This window comes from Eptatretus burgeri, chromosome 9 (assembly GCF_056783735.1).
Source record: "Eptatretus burgeri isolate ZD-2024b chromosome 9, Ebu_testis_v1, whole genome shotgun sequence".
Lineage (NCBI taxonomy): Eukaryota > Metazoa > Chordata > Myxini > Myxiniformes > Myxinidae > Eptatretus > Eptatretus burgeri.
This window is the reverse complement of record NC_140969.1, coordinates 28,888,800-28,909,371: the sequence shown is the minus strand read 5'-3', so window position 1 is coordinate 28,909,371 and position 20,572 is coordinate 28,888,800. Positions and strand designations below refer to the sequence as shown.

The following is a 20,572-nucleotide window of genomic DNA, read 5'->3' as shown; positions in this document are numbered from 1 at the left end:
CAAGTGAGTGAACGGTTTTTATAAAGAGCACATCGCAAGATACATTCCAGGAACATGACGGTGTCGTTCCATCTTACCTGACTCATGTGGCTGCTTTGCAAGGACCGTGATCTTGCTTGCACGTTTTTTAAACTCTCGCATTGATGCTGATGGGCTGTTTATTTTCGCACGTTATCATATAATGGATGCAAGTATATACTTACATGTAATGGATGCAAGGAGGAGGATGGGAGTTAATTCAATGGAAGCAAATACAGGAAAGGAAAATAAATAAATAAACAAACAATTAAATAAAGCCATCAAATTTGGGTTGGGTGGGGAACCCTGTGGGCTGTGGAAGAAGGTGGGGAAGGGGGAGGGTAAGAGGTTACAATTTCAACATCCCAAAGAAAACTTTCATGTGTGCCAGATGGAAACTTGACAAAAAGGTACAAGATTACAACTGGAGTGTTGTCTGCAACTCATGGAAATGATCTTTTTTTTTTTCACGGGAATATAGCTTCATTAAAACTTGTTAAGTAAAATGATGAAACACGATCTGCTGCACGATAGATACACTTCCTAATCCAAGGACTGGAGTTCGATGAAGATTGTTAAAATAGGTGCTGAGTCCAAGCAAGACAACAACAACAACAACAACAACAACAAAACTGTCTGCCATTATAACAATTAACAAAAAGTTTCGGGGTTTTAAAGATCGACTTTGCAAGTTTTCTGAAAGTGAAAAATAGCACAGATTATGTAAAATAAAATTAAACAAACAAAGTTAAATCTTATCAGAATGACATATTCCTCCCTCAACTTGATTCCACAGTAAACCTGGAATGATATTGGCACGGTACCCGAAGCGGGGCCGAAAGGATGGCCTAGAGGTACGCACATTCAACCCTAAGCCGCGTAGCTTGGTTTCAAATCCTGCCGTCATCCCAGCGTTTCACAAGCAGGGTGATTCATCAATGTGTGTGCTGTCCATCGGATGAACGTTAATTGGACGTCCCGTCTGCCGGCATTCGTAGACGTGGATGTTATGTTAAAGATCCCATGGTGTCCGTGAAGAGAAGACGAGCTATCGCCGGCAACATAAACAAATTCCAAATTCCTGCCCCAACCACCAGAGGGCATCAGCAACACAGCACATCCCCAAGCCAATGACGCTACCCCGCAGCCTTGTGCTGCATACGAAATAAGAACCTTGAGATGGTGGTAATATTTTTGAAGGAAAAAAGTTTTCTTTTTTGGAATATCTAAGATTTTCAAACATTTCCAAGTTTACATGTGTGATGTGTTGTTTAAAAAAATTAAGGCAAAACATTATGGGACACTATGCCTGATGTTGGCTTAATGGTAAGGGTGGTGGGCCTGGGATCTTAGGGTCCTGAGTTAAAATCCTGCTCGGCCGTTGCATCGATACCAGGTGGGGTTGACACAGCCTGTCATCCTTCTGAGGTCAGCAAAATGAGTTCAAGCTTGCTGGGATGATCGAGCCATTCGAGTCATTCGAGTATCCTGTGTCGGAGTGGCGACCCATCCAAGATTGTGCCCAATAGCCCAGGAGACTGCTCCGGCAGCACCGACGCTCTGCACAGAGCGTGGTCCCAATGGATGGATGGATTATGGGGCATCGATATGGATAACACAAATACTTCAGCCGAGGATGGCGCTTGTGCAATATCCAGTAAGAGAGATAAAACAGTCATGACATTATTAACATGTACGTGTAATATACTACCTGGGCAAACACAAACGAAACAGGTATTTGTACGATGTGTCTTGATTACTGAGCAGTGGCTTGAAGGAGCAATGACAACAAATTTCTCAACAGATGTTCAGGAGATCTGAAGAACTCCTTCAATGAAACCTCTTCAAACACAACATCCACAACAATTTAGGTCCTATCAAGCATTCAAAGGCATTCAAAGGTCCTATCAAGCAGTGCAGTATAAGTTATATAATCCTCTGCCATTGATCAGATATTTACCATTTTCTTTCAAGATTGTCTAACATTATGAGATGACCATGACTGCACATCTTCATGCGACATTTAATAAAAAAATATAATACCAGACGTTGAATTGTCAGAAATATCGAAACAGCCTTCAATCAAACAGACCATTACTCGAATATGCTATCGTTCCCAGAAACTTTGCTGGTGCTCTCTTGCACCACCAAGCAAAGCACTGGAGACATGAAACAAAATCGAAAAGTTTATCATCCACATAGTCAGACATGATGAAATGCACATGCCCCATTTCCATCTTTAATCCAACAAGGCACCCTCCATCACAAGCACTGAATGATAGAACCAGGTTCGAACGAGAATGGCACTCGATGAAGCGCATAAATCCGCCAGGATGAACAGTTTACGTTTTTTATCCCACTGATAGGGCGGATCTGCATCTGGACCTGAACCAAAGTCGAATCAGTTTCTTCTTGTCACCTGCCCAAAAAAATCCATCAAGAATTGGTATAATCCATCCACAACTTTTTGAAACATCATGCTCTATGTAATTTTTGGTACCCTCTCTCAATGGTGAAAAAATAATAATAATTAAAAGAGAAAACAGGAAAAAAAAATCACTTGACAATAATACCATTCCTTTCGTGCCATAAAAGGTGCATTGGACTGCCATGGCAGTTTCATTGGCAAGGAGTACAGTCCAGGAGGGCTCACCACTCCGACGCAGGTTACCCCGAATGGTTATTATTACCCCAGTACACTGGCACTCATTTCGCTGACCTCAGGAGGATGACAGGTTGAGTCAACCCCAACTGATGTTAATTCAACAGCAAGACAGGAGCTCAAACCCAGGACCCTTCGGTCCAAAGCCAGCCACCGAACAATTAAGCCAACAAGGCTTGAAGAATCGCTTGAAAAATTGTTTTTTTTCATCCTCGTATCCAGATGCGGATCTTCACCAAAAATTGGATCGATTTGTCCTTGTCGCATACCCAACCTGTCCACCAGCTTTTGTCCAAATCCATTGACAACATTTTGAGATGGCGTGCTCACAGACAAACAGACAAACATACAGGGATAAAAAAAAACATAACCTCCAACTACATTTAGTGGCGGAGGTAAAAATGTATAACTTCGGCCTTTTGGGATTCGAGGAATCATCATGATAAATTACTTATAACGAAGCAGGATATCTTCTGGGGCATATTAGTCTCCACTCATAACAAAGCATTTGAGAAGCCGCCAGGCAAATTCAATTTTTTTTAAAGGGTGCGTAATTCAGAGTTGAGGAATTTTGCTTTTTCTTTGGAAGAACACTTTAACTCATCTGCAAAAACAGCAGAAAACTGGTTGAAAATTATTCCTCGTCCCACACCTCCTGCATCGACCAGACTTTAACCCCTCTCACTGGATACGACTTTACTGTTGACAGCAAAGTCATAAGTGCTCCGAGAACCACGTTTAAAGCTTCTCTGTGAATTTAAAGGTGTTGGATGGACCTTGGAGGAAATGCTTTGACCTAAAAAGAGATTAAATGAAAGGAAAAAATATATATATATATATATATATCCATTCAAATCGACATTTCAAACGACCCCCTTTCTCGCTCAGCAACTCAATGTCAACACTTGTAAAGCACCGCATCAAAACGATGAGTGTGCACGTGTGAACTCAATCACAGCTAAGAAAAGGTCCTTGTGCCGACGATGTCTGCACAACACTAGGTACGACACGTTTATGCAGTGATATAATACAATGAACGTTCATCTCCAAAACGAAAGCCAATATGCAAAATCAAACTCGAGAAGCGCAGATTGCCCGGTAAGGTAAAACCTTTAAAGCAGTTGCCGCAGTAACCGAGTCAGGCTCGGGAAGTGGCCACACGTCGTCAGTTGAAAGTCAAGATGCGCTTTTGCAATCTCGCAAATAAATATTTCCTCATTTTCTATTGAGATAAGGACGAAATGTAATCAAAAGAAACACATCGTGGTTCAGAATGACGGTAACAAGGTACAATCGATGCAGTGCGGCGTTTCACGTTTTGACGCGTCTCATCAAGCAACGGAAACACAAGGCACTCCGGTGCGAATAAATGCAATGGTGTCACGCATGCACGCACCACTGTCCTGAGAGTTGAGGACCTCCTGTGTATGCGCCATGGCAGCAGAGAATACGTTGGCATCCTCTTTGCTTCCAAAATTGAGACCGTACACTTGCCGCGCATCCCGCCATTGGTGGAACGTTGGTGTTGCTTGGTTGTACTTCAGGCCTTTGGCGATCAGACTATTTATCACCACCTTGGGAAGGGACCAGACAGGAAAGCACATGTCTTGCCAATGGGAACACAGACAGAACACACTGCGAGAGTGAGTGCAAATAAATAATAAATACACATATAAATTAATAATGTGAAAGCAAGACCAGAATCTACGTAAATGGAATGAAAAACTCCTCTCGTGAGTGAAGGCTCACATCGATGTGCATCGGCAGACAGGTAGAACATAGAATGGAATCAACAGACCGTTCATTAAAGTATACTGACCATTTCAGGCGTTAAACCTTCATTGGAGAAAAGGGTGATTTTGTTCTGACGAAGGGTTAACGCTCGAAATGTCGACTTCTGCTTCTTACAACGGTTTACAGATTGCACCCAGAATCAAAATGGCCTGGCTCCTCAGTTCAGTTCATGGATGACGTTCGCGCGGTGTGTCATACAATTGCGGAAACTACAACCAGTGCAGAGGTGAGTTAAGAAAAAGAAAGAAGAGTTTACTTGCTTCATAGAATTTGGTTCTTTCAAGCGTTTGGACAATTCATAAAGGAGTACATAACACACAACAAACAATGGTTATAATTAAATATATTAGAACTTGTACCGACAATTGCTCTCTTTTCCATCCATCCATCCATTGGGACCACACTCTGTGCAGAGCGTTGGTGCTGCCTAAGCAGTCTCCTTGGTTATTGGGCACAATCCTGGATGGGTTGCCACTCCGACACAGTATACCAGCAAGCTGGCACTCATTTTGCCGACCTCGGAAGGATGACAGGCTGAGCTGAGTTAACCCCACCTGGTGTTAATTCAACAGCTGAGTGGGATTTGAACTCAGGATCCTGGGATCCCAAGCCCACCACCCTTACTATTAAGCCAACACCAGGCATATGGACACAAATGACGTCCGGGAAAAGTATGAAAATGGTCGAACCAGTAACATAAAAGACACCTGATCAGCATGCAATGGTGGGACAAAGCATTTGTCGCCCATTTTGTCCGCGGTATCCGAGTGTGCCTGGGTGGTGTCGGCTGTCGGGCGATGACGGCTATTTCTGCTCCAGTAATATAACTGATTTGAAACACCTTAAATATGAGATTTCAGTGTACAAAGATAATTTTATTTATTTATTTCCTCATCCACCCAATGCAAAAATCAATGGAAAGTATCCTGCATTGCGATTCGGCTGATAGACTCATTCATTTCATATAGTTATGGCAAACACTCTCAGATTCTTGCTTATTAGGGTCATTTGTAACCGACACTGTGTGTGTGTGTGTGTGTGTGTGTGTGTGTGTGTGTGTGTGTGTGTGTGTGTGTGTGTGTGTGTGTGTGTGTGTGTGTGTGTGTGTGTGTGTGTGTGTGTGTGTGTGTGTGTGTGTGTGTGTGTCGCTGTCCACATGAAGAAGTGGGGTTAATCATTAGGGGCCCCATTCAAAACGTAATCATGATGGCTCAGTCGGGCCCCTATCAACCTGTCATTACACTAATATGCGCATTTTGATGTCTGTCTGTCTGAAGTCGATGTATTCGGTCATTACTTGTACAAATCTCAACCAATTAAACTTGCCAAGGGGACTACGGGTCATATGGAAAAGGTTGCAGTGACTTCATTTGGCCTCCTCACCAGAAATTCCGAAGGTTGTTGACGCAAGTTTACTTCGTAAATGTGTACCGTGTAGTGCCACTCCCGGTGGTGGTGGGAGAGGGTGTTATGAGCGACTTCAGAACCCTCAATTGTATCACGAGAAAGAGGACTCCATATTATTTTCACACTCGTTTAGCCTATATTGCTTTAGCCTCAATTGCAAAAAGATCCGGAGGAATTCCTGTTTTTTTTCCCCTTTTCCGCATTGGAAAGGTGTACATACAGAGACATGACAGAAGTAAATAGACACCATCGATTTTCAAAGAATTACTTTATTGAACATTTGAAGTACATTTGATTCATTTTAATACATACACGAGTACAGTAGTTGGTGGACTTGCCATTTGCAGATTTCAATGCTTTTACTCTTTCAGGAATAGAACTAACGAGTTCCAAAATTTTCTCTTGTGGGATTTCTGCCCAGGCTTCATGCAAAAGGTTGAGCCATTCTGCCCATGATGTTGATTTCCTGGACTTTTTCTGCACAGCTCGATCCAATATGGCCCAGAGGTATTCAATGGGATTCTTGTCTGGAGACTGACTTGGCCATGGAAGTCGCTTGATCCCATTTCTGTCCTGCCATTCTTTGGTCTTTTTTTTGCAGTGCGGCATGGAACTCCATCTTCCATGAACAGAGTGTTGTTTTTGACCATCTGACCAGTGGAGAAGACAGAGAGACGTCCATCCTGAAGGATAGAAATGTGTGTAATAGAGTTGATGTTGCCAACACACTCCACAAGCTCTAACCGACCAGCGCTCTCGATTGCTCTCCCCACACCATCACTGAAAAACCACCGTGTTGGACAGTTGGCTGCAATCGGTTCAAAGAGAACTCTTAACTGGGAAGTCTCCAGACCCGTATGCGTCCACTGTCAGAAAATTGAGCAAATTGAGACTCATCTGCAAAAAATTCAGTTTGCCAAAACTCCAAGGGTCTGGTGGCCATCTCTTAAGCCCACTTCTTTCTCCTTTAAATGTTGGCTGCTCCAAGAAGAGGTTTTCTCCTCGCTGCTCTCCCGTCGTAGCCCAGTTGATGAAGGTACCACACGGCAGTTTTTGAGCTAACTTGGACCTCCTCTGCAACATCTGCTGCCTTACAACGGGGAGTTTTCTCAATGGGCCGCTTGACAGCTCGAAAACACCTTTCTGAAGGCGCAGATCGACCAGAACGGGAAGCTGTGGATTCCTTGCCTTCGCTGGTGAATTGCACAATCACCCGATTGACCGTAGAAAGCGGAATGCCAAGGTTCTGAGCTATCTGATGCTGGCTGACTCCACCTTCCGATTAGCCAACAATTCGTCCTCTTTGAAAATCGCAAAGGTTGTGTGGGTTCGAGGCATCGTTAATTGTCATACAGGACCCAGGAACTCGTTTCTGCAAATAAATCGTCGAATATTTGTACAAATCACTGAGTAAAACTGCGTTATACAGATGAAATGAATAAATTTAAGGTGTCTATTTACTTCTGTCATGTCTCTGCACAGCAGCCTGAGTGTCGCTCCACCTTGTCACGAGTAAACACAAGGAAATTGGACACAGACGGAGGCCATTCAACCCATCATGCCAGCGCCACATCAATACCACTCTAATTTATCAACACAAGATCCAAAGAAGAAAATTCAAAATTTTTTGTCCCCCCCACCCCCGGGGAGGGGGCATGGGCTTGGTTAAAAAACAAACATCAACCACACAACACCCTTTGACGAGACCCCCACCAACACTCCGTACACATACAATCACTCATCAATGCTCAAGCTACCTAAAAGTCCTGCCAACATCCCTAAATACCTCTATCTATCTCCAAAACTTCCAGGTACCTACCTATCCAATTCTAATTTAAACTTATCTACTCTTTCTGCTGCCAATACCTTTCCAGGGAGGCCATTCCATGCATTAACTACTCTCTGAGTAAAAGACCCCTACCTTACTACTGTCTTAACTCTCCTCTTCTTTACTCTCAGACTATGGCCCATGATCGTATCATTGTCGACTCTGCTTAATAATTCATCTGCACTTATTTTATCTACACATTTCATTATCTTAAACATCTCTATCATATCTCCTCGTAACCGCCTCCTTTCTAGTGTATAAAGACCTGTCGCCTTCAGCCGCTCCTCATGGCTGAGTCTAGCTCGGCCCGGAAATAATCTAGCTACCCTGCCCTGAACCCTCTCTGTGGCATCTATGTCCTTCCTGAGTTGTGGTGACCAAAACTGCACACAATATTCTCGATGTGTCCATCACTAAATTCCTGTACAATGTTAACACCACCTCTTTTGATTTATAATTGATCCCCCTCCTTATACAGCCTAAAACACTATTTGCTTTCCCTATACCTGCCTGACATTGTGATACCTGCTTACCTCCCGTATCTATTACCACCCCCACATCCTTCTCCTGTGTGACACGCTCCAAAATTACCCCTTGCATCCTGTAATCTCTATTTTCCTTGTTCTTTCCCATCCCCAACACCTTACACTTGCTCAGGTTAAATTCAATCTGCCAGTGTTTTTTCCCAATCTGGACAAGGATTAATACTTTCCTGTATCTGATCACCAGCCCCTCTGCTACCCACCTTACCTCCAAGCTATCGTGCCATTTTTCCAAGGATATCTCAGAATAATGATAATATAGCACATCAATAATAATGTTAAACATTACAGGATTGCAAAATATTAATATTAATAAAAGGAAAATAATTGACAGCAATAAAAAGAATGACATGATCCCTCCAGGCTGTTCCTGAAGATAAATTTAAAATCATTTCATGTGATTAGATCATTAGAATAACGGTAAGGTCCTCAATATCTCATGTCAGCCGGAAACACAAACTCACGAAAAAAAAAAGATGGTCCATGGGGTGGGTTCCATTGTCAATCAGCTTGCTATCATTTGCCTTGCTAGTCGTTCATCAACTGTTTCGTTGGAGTGCTTACTTAAGTGCTTAAGCCACTTGGCAAGCGCTCTGGAAGCCAATTGGTAATGGAACACACCTCAGCACATGTGCCCGGCCAAGGACCCCTTTTCTGGTTCAGCCGTTTGTGTGATGAAAAAAGTTAATTTCAGGTGATTTTTCACCATTTACCCCTTTTGTCGAGCTTGTTTCACTTTTCAGCACCGCTCGGGTAGTTTTGTTTGATCCTTGGGTGCAGGTGTTCCGATTTTAAAACCCGCAACGTTCCACCGTGCGCATGGGTTAGTCCGTTTACGAAAGAGCGGGTTTTTTGTGATTATTGTTGCATTTCCATACATTAAACGTAGTTATTATTACCTCCTCCACCGAAGGTGAAGGAGGTTATGTTTTCACCCCTTTCTGTCTGTCTTTGTGCAGGATATCTCAAAAAGTTGTGGACGGATCCAGATGAAACTTGGTGGACAGGTTGGGTGCGTGAAAAGGACGAATCGATTCAATTTTGGTGAAGATATGAATCCAGATCCGGATCTGATAATTTTCCACTTGCTTTCCTCCACTAATACTAACCTCCCCCTTAATTTTGTAATAGCCCTGTCAAGTTAAACATCAGGGAAAATATGTTTTAAATCAATCATTAAGTCACAGTGCTTTTTTTCCTTGAGATGGCAGCATTCCCTTCGCGCTATGTCTATCACCACTCACAAGGTGATATGTGTTGTCAGAAAAGTGAGGCCCCACCCTTGGGGGGGGGCACCTCGAAAGATAGTGAACCACGATCGGCGTGTGTGGCCCATTGTCATCTCGGAGCCCCATGCAATTGCACGGGATGCACGCTCCTCATGCCACCTCTGTCCACACGTGTGTGGGTTTCAGGGGACAGGACGGAGAGTTTCATTTTGCTGACTTTCAAAAGGAGTGAAATCCGCATTATCTCCCTCCCATATAAACACTATATGGGGGGGTGGGCCAAGTTGGACGACCAATCGCAAACCTGTGTTCCATGGTTTCCTGACTGCCAGCCAATCCAAACTGAGGGTTAACCATCCAATGGTAAGTGTGTGTGCCAGTGTCCCTGTGACTCTAAGAAGGTGTGTTGTGCTTTTTTTGTGCCATTACAGCTTGTGGTACTTGACCAAGAGTGAACTGTGACCATGTTGCAGGTTTACATACAATACCACTCCTGCATAAGCAAGTTGGGATACACAGAGATTTGACCAGGTCAACAGCAGCACTGCCCAGTGATCAGACCTCCAATAGTCGAGAAGATATTGAATCACTGTTGAAGTGACTGTGCTTCCAGCCTCATCATGGACATGCCTCTCACCTATCTTTCCAATCAGAATAAAACATGGTCACTCATGGACAGAGGCAGGGATCATTACACGATACAACTTTACAGATTACATGCACAATGACTGGACAAATAAGCTTGGATGGCAAAAGTCAGGAATCTGATGCTGTTGCGAACAAAGTGACATGTAGGATGTGGCCTGGTCGGAAAGTTTGACCATCACTTGCCCAAAAGATTATACATCGCCCAGACAGCCCCCCAACCCTTACACCCCTACAACCCAACGTAGCAAAGGGAAGTTGTACATCACTCTATTGGAAGTACTCTACAACTTTAAATATGAAATTACCAATTCACATTTCAAGACACAAGGCTGTCAAAGCACGACCACGTTTCCAGTCGCCATGTTAAGCTGTAGCCAGAAGCAGACCCCCTGCGTATACCCCTTCCTACTGCCCATTGTCCTTTCATCCAAGCACTCCAGATCACCTGCTGGTCTTGGAGCCGACGACCGACCACACGGAAGCAATTGTTGCCCGTATGCTGATAGATGTGCACCCGACTGAAGCCCGCCACACCACCAGCAGGAACCCACTTCTTGTTTGCATCATCGTAGACCATTACCGAGGCTCGTGCTTGGCAGATACTCTGTTCACTATAACAGAGGTGAAAAAAAAAATTAGGACAAAGTGAGAGCATTTGCTTGGAGACTCAAACATTCTGCAATGTAGCTGATTGACATTCCAACACCTACCCTCCAGTCTAACACCACAAGTTCAAATTTAAAATTGAATAACCTTCAACCCAGTTCCTTCTACAAAGGAATACGGTACATTACTTCCATCGCAAGTCACAAAGCCAGTAAATGAACTCCACTTTGAACAAACTTAAACTTCCGACACACGCACAAAAGGCTGCTCTGAACACCTGCTACAAAACGACTTAAAAATTGCTCAGACTCTTCCATCTCATCATTATGCTAAGGAGGCATCGACATATTCCATGCGCAAAAATGTTCGAATTTGATCGCCAAGGCACCCCTTGTACTCAGCGCTATAAAGGAGACATCACCTCCCCCGACTGTCAGACTGTTAAGCTTGTAATGATTGGTCCATGTTAAGTGCTGTCAGGAAGGAATAAACCAACTAAAACCAAACAATTTCAAAATATTCATCACAGGTGGGAAATCAAACCCCAAACACCGTGAGGAAAATGTGGAAATTGGTTGACCGGACAGTGAAGAGGATATCTATCCTTTCTTAAATCACAAGGCTTGTGCAAATGTGGACCGTGAATGATCAAATGCAGTCAGGTTGGTCCGATTATGTGCGGTGTACGTCAATACCAATGTAACAGCCAAATATTGAACTGCTGTGTAATTATGTACAACATAATCGGTGAAATAGTAAGTGCCATTGCTGGTTTGCGTGCTGTCGACACCATTTTGATTGGGTGGGGGCTTTGTAAGCGTGCGTGTGATGTCATCTGACAATCATTTGGAGAGACAGCTTGGCCCACCAACCCCTCCTTTCTATTATTATAACAACACACACCCCCACCTCCCGCAACCCCAAATTGAAACGCCGCTCTCCATCCCTGCCAAGCTACTCAGGCCGAGTTCACCCAGCATGGATGGAATCAAGTTGCATATGTGCGGGGACACATTGAGAAATTACATTCCACAGGAGGGTTATAAAGGGATGTCCATGAACAAGAGCAATGAAGTGGAAGCATGAAGAATAGGTAAAGCAGCGAGCACAGATATTGCAGGGAAGGGTGAGGCTCTCGGTTTGCCACCGAGTGCTGGAATCTCCGTAACGACGAGCATGGAATGTCCATGTACCACTCCAGCCTGCCTGCACCTGCAGTGAAGTCATACCCTCTATTATCTCTTGTTATTTTTATTTCTGCCCCACTTGAGTGTCTTTAATCATGCATAATTTAATATTTTATTATTTAATAATTTACACATCCGACCTATCCCTAACCATTCTCTATGGTCACCGCATTTGCAGCATTATTAACAGGTTCGGTGAACATACCGTTCAGTGTTTGTCTTGTCCAGGCTCCGCATGGATTCGTGCTCCTCATCCTCGATTACACTTGTATTGAGAAGCTAATTAATATTACTGTATCGTGCTTGCTTACGATCACCATATTTTCATGACTAAAGTTTGGATTCTATCCTGCCAAACGCAGACAGGCACTCAATGTCGATTCACAGACCGGACGATTCAAAATCAAGTGGAAATCCTATTCAGCCAGAAAAAAAAAAAATCAAATGAAACACAGGTCCCACAATTCCTCCTACCAAACATGTACGTCAAATTATTTGCTTCAAAGCAGTCTAGATTGCCAAAGTCTGAAAGCGAAGAATGGTACTTCCTATCAAAACAAACAGTCATTTCTGAAACTAAATAGCTCGACTTCCAATTTGGGGAGCACAAGAACAACGTTGGTCCACAATGGCGTGGAAGACCTTCCGTCAACAACATTTGAAGCGGAATTCCTAAATTGGTGAGCTCTGCAATCGGACTGGAGTCCCATCATTGGAGTCGGGGTGAAGCAACCATTAACAGTCAGATTTATGGCCCGATTTGCCATCACAAAATGGCTTCATTTCAATGGCCTTCCTCTCCTAACTCTTCTTTGGGATTGCAGTCCCAACAAAGACGTTCAATGCATCGCAAGAAAATTATCTTGCTTACTCGATCACTCATGATGAGATTTATTCTCTGCAAACTTCATAAGCTTCTTCATCGTCACCGGTTCAGGCACGTTGCTTTGTTTATCAAAACTCAGCAGTTAACCCAGTGTGTTGCTCAATACCTATTTAAAACCGTTCCACTGATTCTGCATGCATTTATATTTGATCTTGGTCAATTAAAATATTCAAAACAAATTAAAAAAAAAAACAACAACAAATACATGAGCATGGGAAGAGGGCGCATATACGGAATCTCTACCCTCTTGTGTTGCTTGAGCACATACAGTGGGGAGAACAAGTATTTGATACACTGTTGATTTTGCAGGTTTTCCCACTTACAAAGCACGTAGAGGTCTGTAATTTTTATCATAGGTACACTTCAACTGTGAAAGACGGAATGTGAAACAAAAATCCTGAAAATCACATTGTACGATTTTAAAATATTTAATTTGCATTTTATTGCATGAAATAAGTATTTGATACATCAGAAAAACAGAACTTAATATTTGGTACAGAAACCTTTGTTTGCAATTACAGAGATCAGACGTTTCCTGTAGTTCTTAACCAGGTTTGCACAGACTGCAGCAGGGATTTTGGCCCACTCCTCCATGCAGATCTTCTCCAGATCCTTCAGGTTTCAGGGCTGTCGCTGGGCAACACAGACTTTCAGCTCCTTCCAAAGATTTTCTATTGGGTTCAGGTCTGGAGACCGGCGAGGTCACTCCAGGACCTTGAGATGCTTCTTACAGAGCCACTCCTTAGTTGCCCTGGCTGTGTGTTTCGGGTTGTTGTCATGCTGGAAGACCCAGCCACGCCCCATCTTCAATGCTCTTGTTGAGGGAAGGAGGTTGTTGGCCAAGATCTCGCGATACATGGCCCCAACCATCCTCCCCTCAATACAGTGCAGTTGTCCTGTCCCCTTTGCAGAAAAGCATCCCCAAATAATGATGTTTCCACCTCCATGCTTCACGGTTGGGATGGTGTTCTTGGGGTTGTACTCATCCTTCTTCTTCCTCCAAACACAGCGAGTGGAGTTTGAACCAAAAAGCTCTATTTTGGTCTCATCAGACCACATGACCTTCTCCCATTCCTCCTCTGGATCATCCAGATGGTCATTGGCAAACTTCAGACGGGCCTGAACATGCGCTGGCTTGAGCAGAGGGACCTTGCGTGCGCTGCAGGATTTTAATCCATGACGGCGTAGTGTGTTACTTATGGTTTTCTTTGATACCGTGGTCCCAGCTCTCTTCAGGTCATTGACCAGGTCCTGCTATGTAGTTCTGGGCTGATCCCTCACCTTTCCCATGATCATTGAGGCTCCACGAGGTGAGATCTTGCATGGAGCCCCAGACCGAGGGAGATTGACTGTTATCTTGAACTCCTTCCATTTTCTAATAATTGCGCCAACAGTTGTTGCATTCTCACCAAGCTGCTTGCCTATTGTCCAGTCGCCCATCCCAGCCTTGTGCAAGTCTACAATTTTGTCCCTGATGTCCTTAGGCAGCTCTCTGGTCTTGCCCATTGTGGAGAGGTTGGAGTCTGATTGATTGAGTGTGGACAGCTGTCTTTTATGCAGATAACGAGTTCAAACAGGTGCAGTTAATACAGGTAATGAGTGGAGAATGGAAGGGCTTCTTAAAGACAAAACTAACAAATCTGTGAGAGCCGGAATTCTTCCTGGTTGGAAGGTGATCAAATACTTATTTCATGCAATAAAATGCAAATTAATTATTTAAAAATCATACAATGTGATTTTCAGGATTTTTCTTTTAGATTCCGTCTTTCACAGTTGAATTGTACCTATGATAAAAATTACAGACCTATACGTGCTTTGTAAGTGAGAAAACCTGCAAAATCGGCAGTGTCTCAAATACTTGTTCTCCCCACGGTATATCATGAACACTGTTGTGGTTTAACTCATCAAATCTCTCGTCCAGCTAACTTGTACCCACAGCATTGAACTTCCCTCGACTTGTGACACAAACGTAACAAAAAAGAAAACCGATACTGCCAATGGCAGAAGTTCATCAAGCACGTGGTTCAATGCAAGCTGATAAATAGAATAAGGGTATTTTTTTTCAGGTAAGAGGTAAACATCGTTTGATGTGTTGACAATTCCCTCGCGGGTTAGCCACAGTGACCAAGGTAACAAGGACTTTGTGCCTGTTTACAACCTGACCTGCCTTTTTAAAATCAAGGAAACTCGGACGGTACGCTTTCGGGTTGTTTTGTTTCATTTTGCTCCGTGCGTTTCTTTTACCCGAGAGAACACCCACGAAACGTGAAAGATGCCAGTGACCACCTCTCTCCTCCCTCTGGGGCCACGTTTCTATTCCCATGTACTGTTTGCTTGGCAGGTCTCGGACACATTTCTTTGAAGTGCGCAACAATGTGGTTAAAACAAAAACATTGCATTGCAGGATCAGTTTTCAATGACAACAGATCAGATGCAATCACAATGTTCAATGGATGAGAGTTCTCAAAGTTGTGCAACCAGTTTATGGATTCACTCGGTGGGACAAGTGAACAACAACAACAACAAAAATGGCTGAAACTTGATTTGTGCCCGTTTACCAGATATCAGATCAGGTTTCGGAATCGGAAGACGAAGATTACCTTGATTATCTGCTTTTTATAACTTCCTGAGATGGGTTCTCAGCATCCGTTTGGTCTGACTTGAAAAATGTCTTGTCTACCTCATTTCCTTCAAGATAATGGCTGCTCATTTCTGCCAATAAAACAATCGCGTCGCTTCAGTATTACCCAGGGGATAAAATTGACATGAACACCGAAATGACACAGTATTTGACTTATTTCACGATTTGATTTGGTGATTGAATTTTTGGATGATTTTTGATGAGTCGCCATTGAGGTGGTGTCAGAATACCGTGCGTGTGAAAGTGAATTCCAATAAGGGATCGATCTCCAGATATGGTTGTCTTCTTCCTTTGTATGCAGCACAAGGCTGCGGGGTAGCATCATTGGCTGAGGATGCACATGTGCTGCTGATACAATGCTCTCTGCTAGTTAGGGCAGGAATTTGGTATTTGTTCATGGTGCCGGCAATAGCTCACCGACTCTTCACGAAGGATCTTCAACGTCCACCAACGAAGGCTGGCAGAAGGGACGCCAGTTTAAAATCCATCCGAGGGACGGCACACATTGATGGATCACGCTGTCCAGATATGATAAATTTCTCCATGTAAATCCCATCCAGACTTTCACGTACACAACGGAATTCCACGAGTTGCTGGCAAACTTTCAAACGGTGGGTTTTATTTATTTGTTTTGCACTCAATTGCATTGCAAAAGGAACCCAACCATCATACTTGCAAGTTGCCACATTTCTTCCTTTCCTTTACTCTTCTTTGGTCTTTTCCCATCGATTCATCCACCTTTCTTGTCGTGTCCAAATGTGACGTCTTCTTGCTCTTCCACGAGCCTTGACCTTGCAAAGAAAGTTAAAAAAAACCAAGAATCAACAGGTTTCTGAGAAGCGTGTAACACGGACAGCTTTGGTTTTGTCTTAAGTGATAGTCCACCACAACAGGACACAAAAGCAGCACAAATTAAATACAGCATCAGCAGAATCATTTGTCCCCGTAGCCTTGCTGAATTACGAGCACAGCAAGTTAAGCAACTTATGGCTAGACTTGTGGTCATGAAAGCAAGAAGCCAACACGAATCATACGATGAAACAACTCGCTGAACCTTTCGAGTGATCGAGCCATAAGAACGTGATCCTATTCATTGGATGTGTCAATTCAGAGTTGCAATGTCAAAGCTAAGCAAAAGGTTTTGATCATCACTTAAAATTTGAGACAAGAATGTTTGGGGAAAAGATGACGGCTCCAGGGGTGAAGACCATTGTATGTTGGTCTGCGTGAAATACAACTTCAACTTCTTGCTCAGCTCAACAGAAGCTGAAGCCATCGTTATGATGAAACAATTGGGTCGCGATGGAATTAGGCACAGATTGCGCAGGTTTGTGAAAAACTGGCATTTTTACGATGGAAACCGAAGTCGAAGAAAGAGTCATCAAGAAAAGAACATAATTCTCTCTTCATCTTACTTAATATACTTATGGTTCATACAAAGTCTCACGAATTGTTTATAAACAAAAATTGTAAGGGTAAGACAACCCGTGATTCCGTTTTGACAGCGGTTGATAAAACAAATCATTTCAAAAAATAAAAAGATAGCTCCAGCGAATTATACCGCCGAGGTTGTTTGCATTAATCAAATTCTTTCGAAGAGTACTTGACTGAATCGGGAATTGATTTTTTAATAATTTTTTTCATTGCCCGATTTGAATGAAACTTGATAATACACACCGCAGGAGAATTGTGAGTCATGAGGTTTGAAATTTTTTGCGCTATAGTGTACCGTTTTGGCTGTATTTTGGTAACATATATATATATATATATATATATATATATATATATATATATATATATATATATATATATATATATATATATATATATATATATATATATATATATATATACATACACAAGATGAGAGTTTTAGTAAGATATAGATGGTCAGATGTGCCAAATGAACACAATTGGGTTGGAAAGCAAAACATAATAATAATATTATTTGGTTAAATGCAATAACTTCCTCCGAACAAGGGGGTTTTATCCTTTAGCAAAATATAACTTTCAATATTACTTCCAGAATGCTCCTTGGTCATCACGCACAAGGATATCGTTTTATACAGGTGACGATCTGAAACTTCTTCGGTACATTTATCAGGAAGTTTTGTGGAGAGTGCTTCGCCACAATTGCTCACCAATTCATCATCTCAACAAGTGCGCCAGCTGTCAGGTGGGACGTTAGCCCGAGGAGCCATCTGCCAGCATTAACCGTTGGACGTCAATGATTGCGCATGGTCTCTTTTGCAAAGTTTTTACCCTCGTGTGCCAACACAGGCTGGCAAAGTTATCTATTTATGCCCACATTGTGCAGGCACGTTTCCTCAACCTTAGTGATGATGCAACCAGCAGGCCAAGTTCATAATTGAGCCCAAGTCCGATATCGATTTGCTTTAAATAAATAATACTCACTACCTGGAGCAAAACAGGCACTTACTGTGTATGGCACAAGTAAAGGGCAAGATAACCAGGCAGCTCGCTTTCCACTTGTGGTCGGAAAAGCGGAGTTCTGCATTTCTACATCACAGATTGAGTGCCATGCGACTCAGCGGAAACCGACGCACAATCTGCCTCAACAAGCAACACACAATATTTCGTGAAACGGGAAACGCTGCACCTTCTCTGTCGTCAAAATGAAAAAAAGAAACTCAAAACCGTTGTTTCCTTCTTTGGTCAATCTCTCTTTCCCCTTTACTTCAAACCTCAATGGAGTTGGTGAATGAGTCACGATCAGGTTCTTGTAGTGTTGCTTAAAATGCTGCCAGCAACTATTGCGTGCCCAAATTGCTGTTGTGGAAGAGGATGCTTCCAATAGATGGAAAGCAGCAAATATTTGGATCACTTTAATAAACACAAAATAAATTTAAGTCCTTACTGGATTAACTTTCTTTGAGGAAATAGATTCACACAGAGTATGTGCTGCATCTCGGCAGGTGCTCCCTCATGGGCATTTTACTCGAGTACGAGCACAGGAGGCAGACCCATGTTACAGAAGAAACGTTTAAAATCCGTGGATGACATTTCTGAAATTGTCCTGAGCGCTGTGACCACTGAACAGCCATCCCATATTTCAGGGGATTGGCCTGTTTGAGAGCTTCCTGGAATACCATTTGTCCCATATTCACAATATGTGGGCTCATCTCAGTCATGACAATTGCCATGATGCCGTTGGCCTGCACATACACACTACACAGTGTAACTGTAATGTGCTCCAGAAGCCATCTTGAGAGCACGTTTAAATACTTAAAATGTCGCAGCGTCAGAGGGGGGGGGGGCGATGCCCCTTCACCTTGTCCCTTGCCCCCCACAAGGGACGCTGCCCATTCACCTCATAAGGGGGCTTTTTTCATAATAACTCTAATTATTATTATACAAATATCAAAGCAGCAATAAGAGCTGAACAAGAGAGGAATGAGGGTTAACGCAATGACAGATGACATGGGCCTGACATGAGCATAATCTATTTGAGTAGAAGAGGTCATGGATGATCATAGTGCACGCACGATAAGATGGCTGGAAGGTATGCCCCTTTGAAAGACCGGACGGACATGAAAATGCGGTTCCAAGGTCGTCAAACAAACTTTGGACAAATGGGAACAGAGTTGGGCTGTAGGCTTCGACCTTCGGTTCACATGGAGAAGGACATTCAAGAATAAGTGCAATCCGCTACAGGTAAGTGAGAAAAAGCAGGCCGAGCAAGACTGCTTGAGAGCTGAGACCGAGGGTCCGCTGGATCTGCCAGTAAAGAGAAAGAAGCTGAAGCTATCTGGCATACTCACGTCCGAAGAGATCTAAAATGTTCATGATTTTCGATTCCACTGCATCCACAAGGTGAGATGATGGTCTAAAGCCTCGAGGGTCGTTGGCGTTACCTCAGCAAGTGCAAAACGATGTGCTGAATTTCCCACCGCAGATCGGACAGTGGCCTGTCTATCTTTTACTGCATTTATTATTGGGTCATCAGTTCCAAATCACCCCAGAAGATCAGATACGCTCATTCAATGGACTCTCTGACAAGTCTCAAAGTCCATGATATATATATATATATATATATATATATATATATATATATATATATATATATATATATATATATATATATATATATATATATATATATATATATATATATATATATATATATATATATATATATATAGCTTTCCTTTGGCACCCTTAACCTCTTCGAGCAAAAAAAAAGTTTTACAAGCAAGTCAAAAGAATAGTACTTGGAGGTCCCACAGTCAACCATGCATTACAAATAGGCCAAAGTTTGGGGATAATAGTGACATTAGTAACAAGCAAGGATGTTTCAACCTTGGATATAACCTGTTTTTGTGATGACATGTCTCCCTTGGTCCCCATTAAGACACACATTTGACGAGCTTTTTATTTTGCCTTCAGCTTCCTGAAGCTCAATCACTCCAGTCTCCTTCTTCCTTTCCGTTTCACACTATCTGAGTAAAGACTTCTCCATGCACATAGAATCACTCTTCATTCAAGTCCTGCAAGGTTGCATCTCACCACCATTTCTTGTCAAAAAACAAACCCAAACATTATCTTCTCAAAACAGACTTAAACCTTGTTCAAAAATCTGCCCCATGCCTACATGTTAACCTTCCACATACCCATGAGAAGCTATATCGATACAGGAAAAGTAGCACAAACATTACAAACAAAGAGCATTGACTCGGCAATGGAATCATGGTGAGACATGGGAACAATGCCAAATAACTTGCATTCCACATGAAGTGTGAACCAAAGTCAGGTGGGACATGGGCCATCCGACCAGTGTGATGAATAACTATGTGCAGGGAAATAAACCATAAAAATACAACATCATACGGTCTTGGGGACGTGAAGGAAAGGTGCGAGGGAGGAGGAGGAAGGGTGTGGGTAAGATATAGAGAGGGGCAAGGGCAGGAGGGCAGGCAGGGAGAGAGAGAGGAAGGGAGAGATAGAGGGCAGGGAGGGAGAGAGAGAGGAAGGGAGAGATAGAGGGCAGGGAGGGAGAGAGAGAGAGGAAGGGAGAGATAGAGGGCAGGGAGGGAGAGAGAGAGAGAGGAAGGGAGAGATAGAGGGCAGGGAGGGAGAGAGGGAGAGGAAGGGAGAGATAGAGGG

General features: G+C 43.0%; 1 protein-coding gene across 4 annotated transcripts in view; it reads right to left on the bottom strand.

Annotated features, from left to right (window-relative positions):
* EVL (Enah/Vasp-like) overlaps positions 1 to 20,572 on the bottom strand; it is a 79,929-nt gene that overhangs the window by 37,556 nt on the left and 21,801 nt on the right. For all 4 annotated transcript variants that reach the window (XM_085894526.1, XM_085894527.1, XM_085894524.1 and 1 more), the window contains exons 2-3: positions 10,574 to 10,739; positions 4,077 to 4,254 (exon numbers count right to left, since the gene is read on the bottom strand). In XM_085894526.1, coding sequence (XP_085750652.1) covers positions 4,077 to 4,254; positions 10,574 to 10,739 — 344 coding nt within the window. The remainder of the gene's footprint in view (positions 1 to 4,076; positions 4,255 to 10,573; positions 10,740 to 20,572) is intronic.